Source organism: Theropithecus gelada, chromosome 8 (genome assembly GCF_003255815.1).
Source record: "Theropithecus gelada isolate Dixy chromosome 8, Tgel_1.0, whole genome shotgun sequence".
Lineage (NCBI taxonomy): Eukaryota > Metazoa > Chordata > Mammalia > Primates > Cercopithecidae > Theropithecus > Theropithecus gelada.
Window position 1 is genome coordinate 42,102,662 of NC_037676.1, and position 19,882 is coordinate 42,122,543.

The 19,882-nt window shown below is 43.8% G+C and overlaps 1 protein-coding gene across 2 annotated transcripts in view; it reads left to right on the forward strand.

The window, feature by feature from the left end:
* The window catches only part of POMK (protein-O-mannose kinase), a 32,755-nt gene that overhangs the window by 7,480 nt on the left and 5,393 nt on the right, over window positions 1-19,882 (forward strand). Inside the window, exons 3-4 of one of the 2 annotated variants that reach the window (XM_025394443.1) lie at window positions 1,725-1,820; window positions 2,724-3,026. In XM_025394443.1, the coding sequence (XP_025250228.1) occupies window positions 2,745-3,026 (282 nt within the window). In that variant the 5' untranslated portion in view covers window positions 1,725-1,820; window positions 2,724-2,744. The remainder of the gene's footprint in view (window positions 1-1,724; window positions 1,821-2,723; window positions 3,027-19,882) is intronic. The other variant, XM_025394444.1, reaches the window with a different exon arrangement.

A 19,882-nucleotide genomic window follows, 5' to 3' on the forward strand; every position in this document is an offset into this window, starting at 1 on the left:
GATCTCTGTGGGGCAGGGGGTGGTGGTACAGGAAGGGTCTTGGTACCGTCAGAGGCCCAGTGCACTGAGGGTCAAGGTGGTGTGAGGTGTACTTGTGTCCCTGAGCATGAGGACACTCTAGGAAGGGGCAGCCAGATGATTTATGGTGTCCTAGAGGCAGCTACTGTGGGTTTAGAGCCATAGAGGCACTGAAATGTGTGCCATTGCTGGGAGAGTCAGCAGTGTGAGGTCTGGAGTACGCTCAGGAGCGCCAGAACAGTGTGAGCTTGTGTGCTTGCGTCTGTGGGGTATTGGAATGTGTTGAGGTTCCAGGGAATACTGATGCAGGGGGTGAGTAGAGCCGTGGAGGGGATAAAAATAAATTTAAAAGGCCAGGTGCAGTGGTTCATGTCTGTAATCCCAGCAGTTTGGGAGACTGATGCAGGAGGATTGCTTGAGGCCAGGAGTTCAAGGCCAGCCTGGGCAACATCATGAGACCCAGTCTCTACAAAAAAAAAAAAATATAAAAATTAGCTGGATGTGGTGATGCACACCTGTAGTCCCAGCTACTCAGGAGGCAGAGGTGAAAGGATTGCTTGAGTTTGAGGCTGCATTGAGCTATGATTGCACCACTGCATTCCAGCCTGAGTGACATAGTCAGACCCTATCTCTAAAAGAAAAAGAAAAAGGAAGAAAATCATAGAATTTTGGAGATGAGTGAAGTTTAGGCAAATTTAAATGAAGTGGTATTTTGATGGGCTCAAAGCCATGTAGAACTGAGTGTAAAGGGGCCAAGATCTAGTCTGGACTGCAAAGTGGTCCCCTTTCCTTAGAAACTACCAGATTAACATAGATGTACAGGATTATCTCCAGAAACTCCTTATCTGAAGCTCTGCCCTGTTCGGAAACTGAGGTTGCTTCTCTGTGTCAGGGTGACTTTGATCCTCCAGGAAAGAGTGGGATGTTTTATTCCAATTGATAAGTACTTCAAACTGCAAAATTTCTGGTAGTCTGTGATTGTAGAGAACATAATTTCTAAATAGTAAAAAAGGAGTCTTCATCCAAAGGGGGTTTTTGACACTTTATGGCTGCAGTGTGTACTTAGTGTGTTCTTAGGAGAAATGCTGTTTTCTGTTAATGGTTTCATTGGTGTCTTGTCCCAGCTCTGGAAATGGGAGTGGATTTTGTTTTCTCAAGGAGGACGTAGTATCCTGGATTTTTCATGGCTGGCTCCTCTCAGGCCTCTGGTCGCAGTGCGAAGGTCACCTCCTCAGAGAGGTCTCCTGGGATGCTTCCTCCAGGGAGTTCCTACACAGTTACTCTCTATCCTTGAACCCCCATCACAGGATGATGATAGACCTATTTGTTTACTTGTTTATTGTCTGTCTTCCCCACTAGACTTTCCCCTAAGCTCCAGCAGGATAGGAACCTTGCTGGTGTAATTCACTGTGTGTGTGTCTCCAGCACCCACTGCAGGGCTGAGCACATAGAAGCTGCTCAGGACGTGTTAAGGGAATGAGCAACCGCAGGTCAGTGATGGAGGCGAAGAGAGCAGACTGGGACAGAGACTCTGATGGGCTTCCCTATGGCGCTGCTCTGTCCTGGGACTTGAGAACTTGAGGAAACCCGGACTTGAAGCAGGAGGAGGGCCCTGGGAAAGTTGGACCGTTTGGACTATGGCGATTTGTCTGGGTACATAGCTGCAGTTTCTGTTTACATACTTCCTGTTTTGTACTTTGCGGCAGGGTGTTTCCAGACCAGTCCCTGGGCGCCAACTAGAGTATGGACTGACCAGGTACCTGGATGGAGACCTGAGCTGAAGAAGGAGATGCGCTTGGTAGGTAACCTTGCATGTCGCAGCTGTCTCTGACCCAGTTCTGTCTCAGTGTTTTAGCATTCCAGTGCTGTTCAGCTGGCTCCCAATGGCATGGCCACATCCACTGTTAAACTCTCCATATGCTTCCATTCTGCTTCTGTAAATCACCTCTGCCACCCATAGTCCTACTTCAGGCCTCTCTGCACCCAGGCCCCTCCACCATGGCCTTGCACAGCTCCAGCGGTAGAGCCCACATGTTATCAGTGGTTCCTTATCACTGGTGTGACTTCTGAGTGGTCATCTCTCCAATCTCATCACTGTTATTCTAGCTCGTGTACTTGTCAGCTCCTGTCCGTAGTCATAACCAGGGCTTCTTAACTGGTCTCCCAGCCTCAGTCTCTTTCACCCCAAATCTACCTTTCATAACCGCTGAAGAGTAGCTTTTATTTCTTAAAACTGTTCAGGGGATTCTGAGTACCTCCCAGGGAACAGGACAGCTGCTTAGCTGGGTTCGAGAGAGGCCCTCAGCCTCCCAGCCTCCACCTGCTACCCTAAGCAGCCTCCTTCTGCTGTCCTTTGGTACCCTCTGTCCCCATCCCACCAGTTGACTAATACATTTTGCTTTCATTTTACTGAATATTCATGAGCATCTATTCAATGCATGCTACTGTGAGTCGTACAGAGTTAGACACAAACACCTCCCACCTAACCTAATCTAGAGGAACCCGTATTTTAGTTTGTAATAAAAAGTAATGATTATGGGAACAGCTAACATTGGGCATTTGGGATAAGCCTGGTGTTCGATACCTGCTTTAATCCCCACGGTAACGCTGTAACTTACAGGACCCTTGAGTAGAAGAGGAATCTGGACGCATTCTTGGAAATGAAAGCTGACTGTCATGACTTCTTGTTTCATTGTGTATTTTAGGAAATTGCAGAGGCCGTCAACATGGAAAAGCAGCCCCAGAACAAGAGGAGAGGCCTCGCCCCCCGAGAGGTGCCACCAGCCGTTGGGCTGCTGCTGATCATGGCCCTGATGAATACTCTGCTCTACCTCTGCCTCGACCACTTCTTCATTGCTCCTCGACAATCCATTGTGGACCCCAGACACTGTCCCTATGGTCACTTCAGGATAGGACAGATGAAAAACTGCTCACCTTGGCTGTCCTGTGAAGAGCTGAGAACAGAAGTGAGACAGCTAAAGCGTGTCGGGGAAGGAGCCGTGAAGAGAGTGAGTCCGGGTTCATTTCTGATTGCTGTCATCATGTTATTTTGCTTAACACAGTGTCCTCCAGCTCCATCCATGCTGGCACGAATTGCGGAATTTCATCCTTTGTTACTGCTGAAGTGTATTCCATTGTGTATGTGCACCGCATTTGCTTTGGTTGATTGTGTACTTTGGCAAGAGTGAATAGTGTACAGTAGGCATAGGTTTCAGCCCTTCGGGAAGCAGTGTAGCATCCAGTGTTAGGAACCCTGCTGGCTCTACATTTTTATTGTTAAGCTCAATAATCTTATATCTGGCACTTTATTATTATTATTTTTTTATTTTTGAGAGTCTCACTCTGTCACCCAGGCTGGAGTGCAGTGGCGCCATCTCAGCTCACTGCAACCTCCACCTCCTGGTTTCAAGCGAGTCTCGTGACTCAGCCTCCCGAGTAGCTGGGACTATGGGCGTATGCCACCATGCCTGGCTAATTTTTTTATTTTTAGTAGAGATGGGGTTTCATCATGTTGGCCAGGCTGGTCTTGAATTCCTGACCTTAAGTGATCTGCCTGCCTCGGCCTCCCAGTTGGACTTTATAATCCAAGGCAGGAAAAAAGGCAAATGCATAGAAAACTAGAAACAATACTTTTAGAATAGTTCATTAAATGATGGTCCATACACTTGACAGAATATTCTGCAGCTGTTGTGTAGTTAGGAACCCCGAGAGGCAACAAGAAGAAAACCTTATGATGATAAGTGAAGAAAAAAATATACAAAATTGTGTAATTGACTTTTCAACTGTGAAATTACGTATATATGTACATAAATAAAAAAATGGCCAGGCGCGGTGGCTCATACATGTAATCCCCGCACTTTGGGAGGCGGAGGTGGGCGGATCACTTGAGCACAGGAGTTCCAGACCAGCCTGGGCAACATGGCAAAACCTTGTTTCTACAAAAATAAAAAAATTAGCCTGGCACAGTGCCGTGCGCTACTTGGGAAGCTGAAGTGGGAGAATCTCTTGAGCCCGAGGAGTTTGAGGCTACAGTGAGCCATGATCTTGCCACTGCATTCCAGCCTGGGTGACAGAGCAAGACCCTGTCTCCAAAGGAAAAAAAGAAAAATTGAAAATGATAGAAATTGTGCTAGGGTGAAAGGGGGATTATGGACAATTTCTTTTCCTGTTTTTCAAACTCTATCATGGTATTACACTGATTTGTAACAATTTATTTTTAATTGGCACATAATAATTATCCATATTTATGGGGTACATAATGATGTTTCTATACCTACTTACAATGTGTAGTGATTGGATCAGGGCATATCTGCCATCTCAAACATGTATCACTTCTTTTGGTTGGGAACATTCAATATCTTCTTTTCTGGCTATTTGAAAGTGTATTGTTAGTTATAGTCATCCTATGGTGCTATGAAACACTATAACTTGCTTCTCCTATCTGGCTGTAATTTTGTATCCTTTAACAAATCTCTCTCTATCCTTACCTTTGCTCTACCCTTCCCAGCCTCTAGAAACCTGTTCTGCTTTTTACTTCTTTGAGTAAGCTTTTTAAAACTTCTGCATATGCTTGTTGCCCAGATTGGAGTGCAATGACGCAATCTGGACTCACTGCAACCTCCACTTCTGGGTTCAAGCAGTTCTCCTGCCTCAGCCTCCTGAGTAGCTGGAGTTATAGGCATGTGCCACCATGCCTGGCTAATTTTGTATTTTTAGTAGAGACAGGGTTTCTCCATGTTGGCCAGGTTGGTCTTGAACTCCTGACCTTGTGATCCGCCCACCTTGGCCTCCCAAAGTGCTGGGATTATAGGCGTGAGCCACTTCGCCTGGCTGCACATATCTCTTCGATATATTGATTTCCTTTCCTTTGGTTATGTACCCAGTAGTGAAATTGCTGGATCATATGGTAGTTCTGTTTATAATTTTTTGAGGAACCTCCATGCTGTTTTCCATATGGCTGTCCTAATTTACATTCCCACCAGCAGTGTATAAGAGTTTCCGTTTCCCTGCATCCTCACCAGCATTTGTTATTTTTTGTCGTTCTGATAATGGCCATCCTAACTGGGGTGAGATGGTATCTCATTGTGATTTTGGTTTGCATTTTCCTGATGATTAGTAACATTTATCATTTTTTCAGCAATTTATTGGCCATTTGTATGTCTTGTTTTGAGAATGTCTGTTTAAATCATTTGCCATTTTTTGATCATACTGTTATTTTTTTCTGTTGAGATGTTTGAGTTCCTTGGATATTGATCCCTTGTCAGATGAATAGCTTACAAATATTTTCTCCCATTCTGTAGTTTGTCTCTTAACTCTATTTGTTTCCTTTGCTGGGAAGGTTTTTGGTTTGTTATAATCCCAGTAGTTTATTTTTGCATTTTTTTTTTTAACTGAGTCTTGCTCTGTCACCCAGGCTGGAGTGCAGTGGCACGATCTTGACTGACTGCAACCTCCACCTCCCAGGTTCAAGAGATTCTTGTGCCTCAGCCTCCTAAGTAGCTGGGATTACAGGCGCCCGCCACCATGCCTGTATTTTTAGTAAAGATGGAGCTTCATCATGTTGGTCAGGCTGGTGTTAAACTCTTGACTTTAGGTGATCTGCCCTCCTCGGCCTCCTGAATTGCTGGGGTTACAGGCTTGAGCCACTGGGCCCGGCCCTCAGTTATAATTTTACAAAGGCGGTTTCAATCCCTCCCTTTGGGGTTTCATAGCATCTTACTCTTAAGGTGTACGCTGTGAGGATGGGAAAAGGCCATCGATCGCCCTGGCTTCTTCATGCTGACAGGAGGCATAGTTGGGGTCGGAGTTGACCGTAAGGTGAGAGGAGTAGAACTGCTTTGCAGCTGAGTATATTCATGCAGGCCGGGCTGTGGTTCCAAGGCTTTCATGACAAAGGCAGTAGTATCTTTGTAGTTTTAGTACAGCATTTAAACAGACAGTTTACTATAAGGTAAATAACAAGTTTTAGGATAAGGAGTGAAATTTCCAGTTTTTAAAGTAAAGATTTGAAAGCATTAGTTTGGGGACTTCATAAAGTGCATCAAGAATAATTGTTTTTCTTTGAGATGGAGCCTTACTCTGTCACCCAGGCTGGAGTGCAGTGGTGTGATCTCGGCTCACTGCAACCTCTGCCTCCCGGGTTCAAGCAGTTTTCCTGCCTCAGCCTCCTGAGTAGCTAGGATTACGGGCGTGTGCCACCACACCTGGCTAATTTTTGTATTTTTAGTAGAGATGGGGTTTCACCATATTGGTCTGGCTGGTCTTGAACTCTTGACCTCATGATCTGCCCGCCTTGGTCTCCCAAAGTGCTGGGATTACAAGCATGAACTATTGCACGTGGCAAGAATACCTTTTTTTTTTTTTGGTAGAGAGAGAGTCTTGCTCTGTCACCCAGGCTGGATTGCAGTGGTGTGATTGTGGCTCACTGCAACCTCTGCCTCCCGGGTTCAAGCAATTCTCCTGCCTCAGCCTCCTGAGTAGCTGGGACTACAGGCGCACGTCGCCATGCCCAGCTGATTTGTTTTGTATTTTAGTAAAGATGGGGTTTCACCGTGTTGCCCAGGCTGGTCTTGAACTCCTGAGCTCAGGCTGTCTGCCTGCCTTGGCCTCTCAAAGTGCCAGGATTACAGGCATGAGCCTCCGCGCCTGGCTAGAATAATTATTTTTTACATAGGCTTTTTAAATTGGCTTTGATGGAACTCTGTTCCATAAGGAATCTCAGATAAGACTTTTTAAAGCTGAGTCTAGCCATAGGTTTGTACTTTCAAATACTTACGAGTTGGGTAAGTTCCTCTCGTCTTGATGTCCCTAGATAACTTGGGGCTCCTGGGCCTGTCAGAAAGTGACATTCTATACTTACCATGGGTCAGGAACCCTGTACAGGGACTGCATAGACAAAGTATGAGGCCAGTTTTCCCAAGGGCTTTTACTGGCTTTACAAGTCAAGTTTGATTCCGTAAAGGAAAGCATGCCATTCCAGTCAAACCCTTGGTAAAATAACCAGTTTTTTCAATTGTGTCCTGTTACAAAAGAAAACAGATTCTTATTGTATTTATGCAAATAGCTATATTGCCATAAATTAAGAATACTCACAAATAGTTTTTAAATTCTGGAGAAATCAGGTAGAAACAAATAGGCTCCAAATTTTATTCACAGGAGTGTACTTAGTTGCTACAAGCTGTAAATAGCTTAAAAGAAGTTAATCAGCAGCATTTTAAACAAAAAAGTTACTTCAGACTTTTATTAGTTTAGTCCATGCATTTAATTTCTGTTTGATATTTATGAACACTTCAGCTTTCCATGAGAGTTCTAAAAGTTTTTTTCCTTTATTCTAATGTCATAATCTCCAAAGTTATCAGAAACTTGCATTCAAGAGCACATACCAGAGTTTTAACAGCTGATCATAAAACCATCTTCTATAGAGGACCAAATTAAAACAGCAGTTGTCTGTGGATGAGAAAAACATTTTAGGGGAGCCACCAAGACACAATTGACAAGGAAATTTGTTAACTCTGTGACACACAATAATTCAACACAACAATTATAATTATTACTGATGACATATACTGAGGCATATCAGAATTATAGGAATTTTATATGATTTTGCAGCATATAACTTTATATCACAAATTTATATTAATATAACCCAAAGAAAATTAAACACCATTTTCTATTTGACAGTGTTTCCTGCATGATTTTAATAAATTAAATAAGCTGAATATGTCTTTTGTCCTTTAGGGGACTTAATTTTTAAAAAATTTTAACTTAGAGCTTGATTTTGAAAGGTTTGTTAAATACCAAACTTTTAAAACATTGGATATTACAAAATGGAGTCTTAGGTTACCATAAGTCATTCATTTAGCCAAAGTAACTAAAAAATTTTACAAACGAAAAGCCATTATTCTGATAGAGAGGAGACTCAGCTTTCCAAACAAGACCCAATGAAGATAGCATGATGCTGATTGCCTCCTCTCTCTCCCCTCCCTGTTTTTTCTTTTGTAATTTACTTAAAAGGTAAATAAAAACCTTTCATTATCTTTTAATATTACATAAAAATCCTTTTTAAAAGAGAAAACCAAATTTTATGTTTCCATTAGTGTATTTTTAATGTTAAAGCCAGTTTTAGTTACATTTTATAAATCTGTCTAGTTTTAATTAGTTTGACCATAAGGTAAGATTTTTTTTTTTTTTTTTCCAAGACAGAGTCTATCTCTGTTGCCCAGGCTGGAGTGCAATGGCACAGTCTTGGCTCACTGCAACCTCTGCCTCCTGGGTTCAAGTGATTCTCCTACCTCAGCCTCCCAAGTAGCTGGGACTACAGGCGTGTGCCAACACACCTGGCAAATTTTTGTGTTTTTAGTAGAGACGGGGTTTCACTACTTTGGCCAGGCTGGTCTCGAACTCTTGACCTCTTGATCTGCCTGCCTCGGCCTCCCAAAGTGTTGGTATTACAGGCGTGAGCCACCACACCTGGCTTGCCATAAGGTAAGATTTTTATAAACCTTTTATAACCCTTTACAATTTTGTTTTTTTCTTAGAACAAAACTGTTTTAAGAAAACTCTGTTGTGCTTGTATTCCAATGTCCAGTTTATGGAAAAACTGAATAATGTGACTTAAACTTTAGCCAGTATGTTCACACACAGAATCTCTTACAATTACGTTTTTATAACCTTTTCACAACTTGTTCAAACCTTTAGATTTTTCCTATCTCATTTAAAACAGTTCTTTAACCTTCTAAACTTAGGCAAGAAATCCACATTCCCATGCCTTCTCGTAGTCTTTTACCAAAAGTACATTTTACTTCCCTTACACACCTTGCATGTAGAACTGTTTCTTCAGTAATCTCAAATACATGTTACACTGTTAACTCAGCAACTTTTACTTTTGGTGAAACGCCTGGTGAGTAAGCAATTTCAATTATGTACCAGGAGTGGAACCTAGGACACCATAAGGTCTGACTTTTTCCAGTGTAGCTAGGGGGTGTGGCTAACTCCACATGTCTCAGGCCTTACCTAGCTATAAAGCAGGCAAGTTGTACAGTAAGAGTCATAGTGGCATTTTATGAAGCATTTAAGAGGCCTAACAACCTTTGAATTGTACAACATTTCTTGCATAAATTGCCTTTTCATGAATACGTTCATGACTTACAGAGACCATGTACAACATGCTTGGACTTCTCCCCTCCCCTCCCCTCCCTTCCCCCCCCTCCTCTCCCCTCCCCTCCCTTCCTCTCTGCTTCCTCTTTTTGAGATGGAGTCTTGCTCTGTCACCTAGGCTGGAGTACAGTGGTGCGATCTTGGCTCACTGCAAGCTCCACCTCCCAGTTTCACGCCATTCTCCTGCCTCAGCCTCCTAAGTAGCTGGCACTACAGGCGCCTGCCACCATACCCAGCTAATTTTTTGATTTTTAGTAGAGACGGGGTTTCACCGTGTTAACCAAGATGGTCTCGGTCTCCTGACCTCGTGATCCACCAGCCTTGGCCTCCCAAAGTGCTGGGATTACAGGTGTGGGCCCCCGGCCCATGCTTGGACTTTCTGACTTTCCTAAACATCCCTTTTTTTAAACAATAGTTTTACTTTAGGATCAGATTTTACCATATAAGATCTTTTCTTACATAAAATTTCTTGGCTGGGCATGGTGGCTCATGCCTGTTATCCCAGCACTTTGGCAGGCCGAGGCAGACGGATCACCTGAGGTCAGGAGTTAGACACCAGCCAACATGGTAAAACCCCGTCTCTACTAGAAGTACAAACATTACCTGGGCGTGGTGGTGCGTGCCTATACTATAGTCCCAGCTACTCAGGAGGCTGAGGCAGGAGAATTGCTTGAAGCCAGGAGGTGGAGGTTGTAGTGAGTTGAGATCGCACTGTTGCACTCCAGCCTAGGGGACAAGAGTGAGCCTCTGTCTAAAAAAAAAAGTCTTTATAACCTTTGTTTTTGCATAGCTAGGGACCATGGCTAATTCACATGTCCCCAGGCCTTATCTAGAATCTGGTGGTTTCAAGGTAGGTAAATAGAACAGTTTTCAAAAGTCAAAGAATGTGTTTATGACCTTAAAGCTTGTATGTTGATTTTTGTATCCTGCAACTTACTGAGTTTACTTTTTTCAATTCTAAGAGTTTTTTGGTAGAGTCTTTTTTTTTTTTTTTCCTATATCAGATCATATCATCTGCAAACAGGAACAGTTTGACTTCTTCCTTACCAATTTGGATGCCCTTTATTTCTTTCTCTTGCCTAATTGCTCTGGCTAGAACTTCCAAAGCTATGTTGAATATGAGTGGTGAGAGTTGTCATCCTTGTTCCATTTGTTAGAGGAAAAACTGGAGCTTTTCCCCATTCAGTATGATGTTAGCTGTGGGTTTTTCATATGTGGCCTTTATTGGGTTAAGGTATGTTCCTTCTGTACCTAATTTGTTTGGGGTCTTTTATCATGAAGGGATGTTGAATTTTATCAAATGCTTTTTTCTTCATCTACTGAGATGTTGGTATGGTTTTTGTCCTTCATTCTCTTGATGTGTTACATTACTGATTTGTGTGCATTGAGTCATCCTTGCATCCCTGAGGTGAGTCCTACGTGATTATGGTGTATGTTCTTTTTGATGTGCTGTTGGATTCAGTTCACTAGTATTTTGTCGAGGATTTTTGCATATATATTCATTAGGAATATTAGTCTGTTGTTTCTTTTTTTCTGGTGTCTTTTTCTCGTTTTGGTATCAGAGTTGTGCTGGCCTTGTAGAATGAATTTAGAATTCTCTCTTCTTTAGTATTTTGGAGTAGTTTGAGAATAATTGGTATCAATTCTTCCTTAAAAGTTCAATGGAATTCACCTGTGAAGCCATCTAGTCCTGCACTTTTGTTTGTTGGGAGACTTTTATTACTGATTCAATCTCATTACTCATTATTGGTCTTTTCAGGCCTTCTGTTTCTTCTGGGTAGTGTGTATGTGTCCAGGAATTTATCCATTTCCTCTGAGTTTTTGAGTTTGTTGATGTATAGTTGTTTATAAGTCTCTAATGATCCTTTGTATTTCTATGGTGTCAGTCACATGATGACTCCTTTTTTAAAAGTTTGATTTTTAAAAATGTTTTTATTTGAAAAAGATAAAGCACCAGAGGAGTGAGTTCAGTTCTCAAATAGAAGCTCGAGGAGCCTTTGTCTCATTGGCAACCAGCATGTGCTATATTTTGTGTGGTCGCTGTTTTATGGTAACTGAGGCTTACTGACATAACAAAGGGTGACTCTAGGAACCCCTTATGAATTGTTGAACAGAGACAGTTCCTTATGAGGATGCATCGGAAATTGGCAAAAGGTGGGGAGATACGTACATGGGAAATGGAAAAGATGTCCATGAGGCTGCAGCTTGATAAATTGCTGGCTTGTATTAGGACACCATGGCTGCCTCCTCCATGAATATGGAAGGGAGATAATATTTTTTTTCTTTTTCTTTTTTTTTGAGACAGAGTCTTGCTGTGTCGTCCAGGCTGGAGTGCAGTGGTGCGATCTTGGCTCACTGCAACCTCTGCCTCCTGGGTTCAAGCAGTTCTCCTGCCTCAGCCTCCTAAGTAGCTGGGATTACAGGTGCTCACCACCACGTCTGGCTAATTTTTTGTATTTTTAGTAGAGACTCGCTTTCACCATGTTGGTCAGGCTAGTCTCGAACTCCTGACCTCATGATCCACCCGCCTCGGCCTCCCAAAGTGCTGGGTTTGTAGGTGTGAGCCACCACGCCTGGCTGGAAAGGAGACATCTTAAAGGAAGAAGCCCTTTAGGAGAAGGGAGAGAGTTTATGGAAAGTAAAACCATAAAACAAGGTACTGTTTCTTTTAAAGTTTTCTTCACTCATTGTAGGTGCTGTGGAGGCAGGAGTTGTGAAACAGAGACCCTGCCGTCTTCATGAAAGGTGCTTTTTACTCAGGCAGTCAAACACAAAGGAAAATAAGAAACAAATATGTGATACAATATGTTAGTGACATGTGCTGATAAGACAAAGCAGGGCAAGGACAGTGAGTGGTGGGTTTGTCTCTTTAGGTGGACAGAGAAGGCCTCTGGCCAGGATGATGTGAGCTCATAATGAGAGTGTACTTCGGAATATGTTCCAGTAAGCAGGAGGAGGACAATGGAGGCCCCAAGATGGAATGTGCCTGGTGGGCCAGGAAGGAAGCCAGTGTCACCAGAGATCATGACAAGAAAAAGAGAGGTCATGACATGAGATCAGAGAAGGTTCAAGTCGGAGCCAGATCATGCTGGGCCTCGAAGGCCTTAGAGAACCCCTGGAACAATTGTAGTAGAGGAATTTGCATTTTAAAGGGATTATCTTGGCTGCTTATCTGCAGGCTGAAAAGTAGAGTGAAGGCTGGAAGGTTGGTTACAGCTGAACCAGGTGGTAGCAGTGGAGGCAGTGAGAGGTCAATGGATCTTGGATATCTTTTAAAGGTATTTGCAGGCCGGGTGTGGTGGTTCATGCCTGTAATCCCCGCGCTTTGGGAGGCTGAGGTGGGTGCATTATTTGAGGCTAGGAGTTTGAGACCAGCCTAACCAACAAGATGAAACCCTGTTCCTACTGGAAAAAAAAAAAAAATGAGCTGGATGTGGTGGCATGCGCTTGTAATCCCAGCTACTCGGGAGGCTGAGGCAGGAGATTTGCTTGAACCCAGGAGGCGAAGGTTGCAGTGAGCCAAGATCGTACCACTGCACTCCAGCCTGGGTGACAGAGTGAGACTGTCTCAAAAAAGGAAAAAAAAAAGGTATTTCCAGTACAATGTCCTAACAGATTGGATGTGGAATATAAGAGAAAGAGAGGATGACTACAGGTTCTTGGCCTGGCACCAGGAAAAACCACATTCTCGCTACCTGAGATGAGGAAGAGAGAGAGGAGCAGATTCTGTGTCCAAGGTGCACACATAGTTGCACGCGTGGATCCTGGGCCGTTCGTTGAATGTGCATGTCTGCATTTGCACGAGGTCTGGAAGGAGAAGAGAACTTTGGGGCTTGTTATCGTTTAGATGCTGTGGAAAGCATGAGGATGTGAAAGAAGTCACCAAGGAAGGGATGTGAGTCAAGAGGAGGACTTGCAGTTAATTTCTGTCTCCTTCAAAGACATCACCTTGAGGGCCACTCCCTTGCATCCAGGTTGCTGCAGTCACCCAGAAGATGTTTGGAATTTGTCAGGATTGCTTTTCACCTTGAAGGATATGTTCCTGAATAGCTTTGGTGGTTGCAGATCACTGTAGCTTGAGGATAGATTTAATTTTAGGGAGCCTTGACAAATCATGCCCATCCAACTGTGGGATTTAATAATGTTTATAATAAATTAGATTAATGTAGTTTTATTAAAGTGAAATGTGACTAAAATGCTGTTATGTTGATTTTTTATTTTTTATTTGGCTGAAACTTAACCATTGGGACAAAATATTTTTAGCGCTTAAGTGGAGACCATTGGTTGGTTAGGAGCCTTGTCCCCATGTGCAGGTTCTGGCACAGAGGAGACCATTATCCTGAATGTAGTCACTCATTTGAACAACTGACCTGTAAGTGACCCATTTCTGATCGGGGCACCCTCCTCACTCTGGCAAGCTGAAAGGCATAGGTTTTTCAATAGGAATCTCTTTTTTTCTTACTTTGTTTTGTTTTTTTTTTTTGAGACGGAGTCTTGCTCTGTACCCCAAGCTGGAGTGCAGTGGCGCGATCTTGGCTCACTGAAGCTCCGCCTCCTGGGTTCACGCCATTCTCCTGCCTCGGCCTCCCCAGTAGCTGGGACTACAGGCACCTGCCAGCATGCCCAGCTAATTTTTTTAAAAAATTTTTAGTAGAGATGGGGTTTCACCATATTAGCCAGGTTGCTGTTGATCTCCTGACCTCGTGATCCACCTGGAGCCTTGGCCTCCCAGAGTACTGGGATTACAGGCATGAGCCACTGCGCCTGGCTGGAATTTCTATATCCAAAGTTCACGACACCCCACTCTGATCTCCACCTCCTCTCCTAGCGCTCTTGCTCCAACAATTGCTCAATCTCATGGCGACTTCCAGCGTCTCAATCCCATCTCTGACAGTCCCTCTTGTCATCACTCCCACATTCACCCAGCGGAGATTCCACAGGCTTTTGATCTCATCACTTGTTTGCAAAAACCTGGAACAACTTCCTTGCACCTGTCTCCATCATTCCTGGCCAAAGCAGCCCCAAGCCTGGTTGAACCTGACTCTGCATCTGCACTGGAGCCACTACATGGGAGCAGGAGAGAAATCCCACAGCCACATGCTTCGAATGCACAGTACAGACCTCAGATGTGCACCCCACACACCCAGTAGTCTCACTGTGTTCCCTTAGTGAGTTTTTATTCCTCTTCTCTGAGACAGATATTTCCTCAAATACCCCCATGCTGCCTTGTCTTAGCTCATGATCTTGTTTCATAAGTTAGGAAAACAGAAGCCACCCAAAGGGAACATCCTCACCTTCCTACCACCAGGTCTACAAACCTGCCAACTCAGGTGTCATCCTTGACTTCTTTTTCATGTCTCTCTTTTTTTTTTTTTTCTTAAATAGACAAGGTCTCACTCTGTTGCCCAGGCTGGAGTGCAGTGGTGCTGTCATAGCTCACTGCAGTCTTGAACTCCTGGGCTCAAGGGATCCTCCCTCCTCAGCCTTCTGTGTAGCTGGGAGTACAGGTGTATGCTCCACGCCTGACTAATCCCTGATTTCTCACAACTTCACACATTCAGCTCATTCCTTCTCTCTCTCATCATCAGTCTTTTCCTCTCAATACCTATCCCTGTTGCTGTTACAAATACTCTTTAAAGAAGAAAATCCTGTTCCCTGGCTTGCCTTGTCCACTGTAGCAAGGCCCTTCCTCTGCCTCCTTTGTAGTAGAGCTGCTCTGACTCTGTCTCTACCTCATCTCCCCCAGCTGCACCTTTATCCTGTCTCAGTGTGGCTTCCGGACACCACCCCTCCAGTGAATCGGCCTCATCAAGGCCATCAGCACTCCTGGTTGGACATTTCTCAGTCCTCCTCTTCTTTGATCTTTTCAGCAGCTCTTGATCCAGTTGATTCCTCTCCCTGCCCTGGCTCTCCGGGGAACCATGTGCTTTTTGTTTTCTTTCTCCCTCCCTGGCAGTTCCTAATTACTCTCCTTTGCTGACTTCTGTCCCTCATCTTATTATAAATCACTGGGTCTCAACCAGAAGCAATCTTGCTCCTCAGGGGGCCATTTAGCAATGTGTGGAGACATCTGTGGCTGTCACAACTGGGGAGTGGGGGTTGCTACTGGCATCCAGTGGGTAGAGGCCAGGGATGCTGCTACACATCCTGTAACCCACAGGATGGCCCTGGCCCCTCAGCCATTATCTGGACTGAATGTCAACAGTGCTGATGCAAGAAACCTTCCTCGAGGCTCCTTCCTGGACCCTCTTCTTGAGTCTTCTTTAGATCTGCTCCTAGGTGATGGAATCTAGTGCCGTTATTGTAAATACATTTCATATATTGGTGACTCCCAAGTTTCTATCCCCAGCCTGTACCTCTACCCCAAGCCACAGATTTGTATATCCCACTACTTAGTGGGCATCTCTACTTGGAGGTATCTTCAGTGTCTCTGCATGTCCAGCGTGAAACTTGTGATATTTTCCCCTCTGAAACCTGTTCTCCCAGCCTTCTCTGGCTCAGCAAATGGCATCACTTTCCACCCAGTTGCTCAAGCCAGAAATGTGGGAGTCACCTTGAGTTCCCCACTCCCCCTTTAATTAAGTCAAGAGCATTTCCATCCATTCTTTTTTCACAATGTGTCCCACATGTGTTTGATAATCTCTGCCCACTGGCCCATTTTCAGTAAGTCCTCATCTCTTACCTTCCGCAGGTCTCTCGGCTTCTTTTGCTGTTCACCATGCACAGTTATCTTTTTTTTTTTTTTTTCTTTTCTTTCCTTGACATGGAGCCTCGGTCTGTCGCCAGGCTGGAGTGTAGTGGCGTGATCTCGGCTTACTGCAACCTCCGACTCCCTAGTTCGAGTGATTCTCCTCCTTCAGCCTCCCGAGTAGCTGGGATTACAGGCACCTGCGCCACCATGCCCAGCTAATTTTTGTAGTTTTAGTAGAGACGGGGTTTCACCATGTTGGACAGGATGGTCTCGATCTCCTGACCTCGTGATTCGCCCTCCTCTGCCTCACAAAGTGCTGGGATTACGGGTGTGAGCCACTGCGCCTGGCCCATGCACAGTCATCTTTTAAATGCACTGTCATCTTTGGAATTGTCAGGAGCATTGTGTCCTCTACCGAGAGCAATGGGTAGCTTTGCCCCATGGCTGCACTAATTGGTTTGTGAAAGACAGATTGACTCCTTGCTTTTTCTTTTTTTTTTTCTTTTTTTTTTTTTAAATTATAAAAGCAGTACATTCAGTTCAAATATTCAGTAGGAGGTGAAGTACAAAGCAGAAATTCCCTTTTCCTCTTGCTGCTTTCTCTCTCCCCAAACCAGGTCGTGCCACTTTACTCCTTAACCCCAGGCCCCACTTTCTGCCCTATGGTCACCTGCTGTTTCTTTTGTTCCAGATCAAACCAAGCCCTTTCTCACCCTGGGGCCTTTGTAGTGCCTTTCTCTGCCTGAAATTCTCTTCCTCTTGCTTTGGCCAAGACCTCATCATTCAGGTCTCAGCTCAGGTTCTCTCTCTTTGAGAAACTTTCCCTGATGTTCCTGACTTCCATCCCATCCTCCCTCCAGCTCCCTTTATCTTGTTTTCTGTTAATCTGTTTTATAAGTATGTAAGTCCACTGAGGACATAGAAGGTGTGTCCTTGGAATCTAGCCAAATTATGTGGTTGTACCCAGTTTATATTTTAAGGGCCTGAACACAAAGGCTCATAAGTTAAATCCTCATAAAATCTTGGGAGGCCAGCTCGGTGGCTCATGCCTGTAATACCAGCACTCTGAGAGGCTGAGGCAGGAGGATTTCTTGAGGCCAGGAGTTTGAGACCAGCTTGGACAATATAGTGAGATCTCCTTTCTAAAATAAATAAGCAAATAAATAAAATAAAAATTAGATGAGTGTGGTGGTGCACACCTGTAGACCCAGCTACTTGGGAGACTGAGGTGGGAAGATTGCTTGAGCCTGGGAGGTGGACGCTGAAGTGAGCCAAGATTTGCCCATTTGTACTCCAGCCTGGGTGACAGAGCAGACCCTGTCTCGAAATGAAATGAAATGAAAGAAATGATGAAATGAAATTAAATGATGAAATGAAACGATAAAATGATGAAATGAAGTGGTGAGACAAAATGAAATGATGAAATGAAATCTGTTCCTCGACTGTGAATATCTGGTTTGTGCTTGGAATTGTCAGGAGCATTGTGTCTTCTACTGAGAGCAATGGGTAGGTTTGCCCCATGGCTAGGCTAATTGGTTTGTGAAAGACAGATTGACTGCTTCCTTTTTCTTTATTCTTTTTTAAAAAAATTATAAAAGCAGTACATTCAATTCAAATATTCAGTAGGAGGTGAAGTACAAAGCAGAAGTTCGCTTCTCCTCTTGCTGCTTTCTCTCTCCCCAATTTATTCCCTGAGAATACAGTTGGAGATTGATCCCTTTGAGATTTTTAAACCCAAGATTACATTAAAAGAAACAGTTATGCACTCTCTCAGTCATCTCAAGGACACAGCACTCCTGTGTCAGGGGAGCTGCTTGAAGTCTAGAATGTAGATTTGGGGCAACAGGAAAAGTAAGAAGAAAGGTTATAGCAGAGCCAGGAGTCAATTTTTTTTTTTCTCATTGTTATAATGAAATGACTTATTGAAGGACCTGTTGTATAGTACATTAAAAATTCATACAGTAGAAGAGTGGATTTGATTCTTTCTCTTACATTATTTTGTAACTCTCATTTTGTGTAACCTTCGGGAGGATCCCTCGTGATGTCTTAATGTTTGAGGCTATATTTAATGCTTACCATCTGGAAAGATGTTACATGAACAGTCCATTAAAGCATGGAGGAATAGTGTCCACTCCTCGGCCTCTTGTCAGCTCTGCCTCTGCATCCCTTCCATCCCTTCTAACCCTGGACCTCTCGTCTTCCGTGCTTGCCCCCGGGTGACCTCATCCAGCCTTCTGGCTTTATCTGTGCAGAGACCGCTTCCCTGCACTTTTCTATCCAGCTGCCTACCCGACATGTACCTGGGGTTTCTCAGAGGCTTCTCAAACTCACCGTGTCCCAGATCTCCCTCAGAGCCTACACACCTTTTATAAATTTCCTAACTCCATCAGTCCTGCTGTTCAGGCCACTTATCTGGGCAATATCCTGACCTCTCTCTCATCCACATTCAGTTAATCAGCAAGTTACATTGTTGCTACTTTCAGAAGAGACCTGGAATTTGACCACTCCTCAGGCTTGCACCAGGACCCAGCCAGCCCCCAAAGCCACCCTGAGCCTGGACTTACATTGTTTCACTAGCCTCCAAAAATGGTCTTTCTGCTCCACACTTGCTCCCTACCTCTTCAGTCTATTCTCAGCACAGCACTCAGAATGCCTCTACTACTAAATTATTAGTCAAATAGTGTCACTCCTCTGCTCAAAATCCTTTGGTGCTCTCTGTCTCGTTCTGAGTAAAAGAGCCCTTGCAACGACAAGGCCCTGTGAGACTTAAACCCTCCCCCCAGCTCTCTCCTGCTCCATGGTCCCTGTCTGGTCTACTCCAGCGTCAGAGCATGCTGTTCTGGAAGCCTGTGGGCATGCTTCCACCCCAGGGCCCTTCACCCTTGCTGTTTTCTCTCTGGGCTGTAGTTCCACAAATAACACATGACTCCTTCCCTTACCTTCTTCACGGTCTTGCTCAAAGGCCACCCCAGTGAGAACTCCTTCAACCCTGTTTAAAATTGCAAACCATCCCTGCTTAATTTTTCTCTAAAGTGCATTTCTCTTTCCAATATACTTTATACATTTCCTATTTATTTTATTCATTGTTTGCTTCCTGCACTAGTATGTAAATTTCATGGTGGTAGGGATTTGTTTATTGACACAATGAAGACACATTTGACTACATAGCAGTTAAATTATTGTAAGACCACATTAACTAAGTTAATTATTTTCTTTTTCTTTTTTAGAGACAGTCTCTCTCTCTTTTGCCCAGTCTGGAGTGCAGTGGTGTGATCATAGCTTATTGCAACCTAAACTCAAGCGATCCTCCCACCTCAGCCTCTTGAGTAACTGGGACCACAGGCATGTGCCACCATGCCTGGCTAATTAAAACAAATTTTTTTAAAGAGTTGAGGTCTTGTTATGTTGCCCAGGCTGGTCTCGAACTTTGGGCTCAAGTAGTCCTCCTGCCTCGGCCTCCCAAAGTGCTAGGATTACAGGTGTGAGCCACTGTGTCTGCCCTATTTTCTGGATCTTGTCTTTTACATTTATAATAAAGGATCTTGAGCCTTGAACAATGTGGAGATTAGGGGCACTGACCCTCCACATAATAAGAAATCTACTTATACTGTTTGATTCCTTAAAAACTTAACTAAAAGCCTACCATAAATAGTTGGCTAACTGTACTTTATATATTATATACTGTATTCTTAAAGTAAGAGAAATGTTATTAAGAAAAATCATAAGAAAAAATACATTTACTGTTCATTAAATACATTTACTGTTCATTAAGTGGAAGTGGATCCATCATCCATCACGAAGGTCTTTATCCTTGCGTTTTTCACAGTGAGTAGGCCAAGGAGGAGGAGGAGGAAAGGGAGAGGTTGGTCTTGGTATCCAGGGGCTGGTAAAGGCAGAAGAAAATTTGTATGTAAGTGGAACTGCACATTTCAAACCCCTGTTGTTCAAAGGTCAAGTGTATATAAAGAGCTCCCAGTAATATTAATAAGCACAAGGCAGACAACCTATAGAAAATTG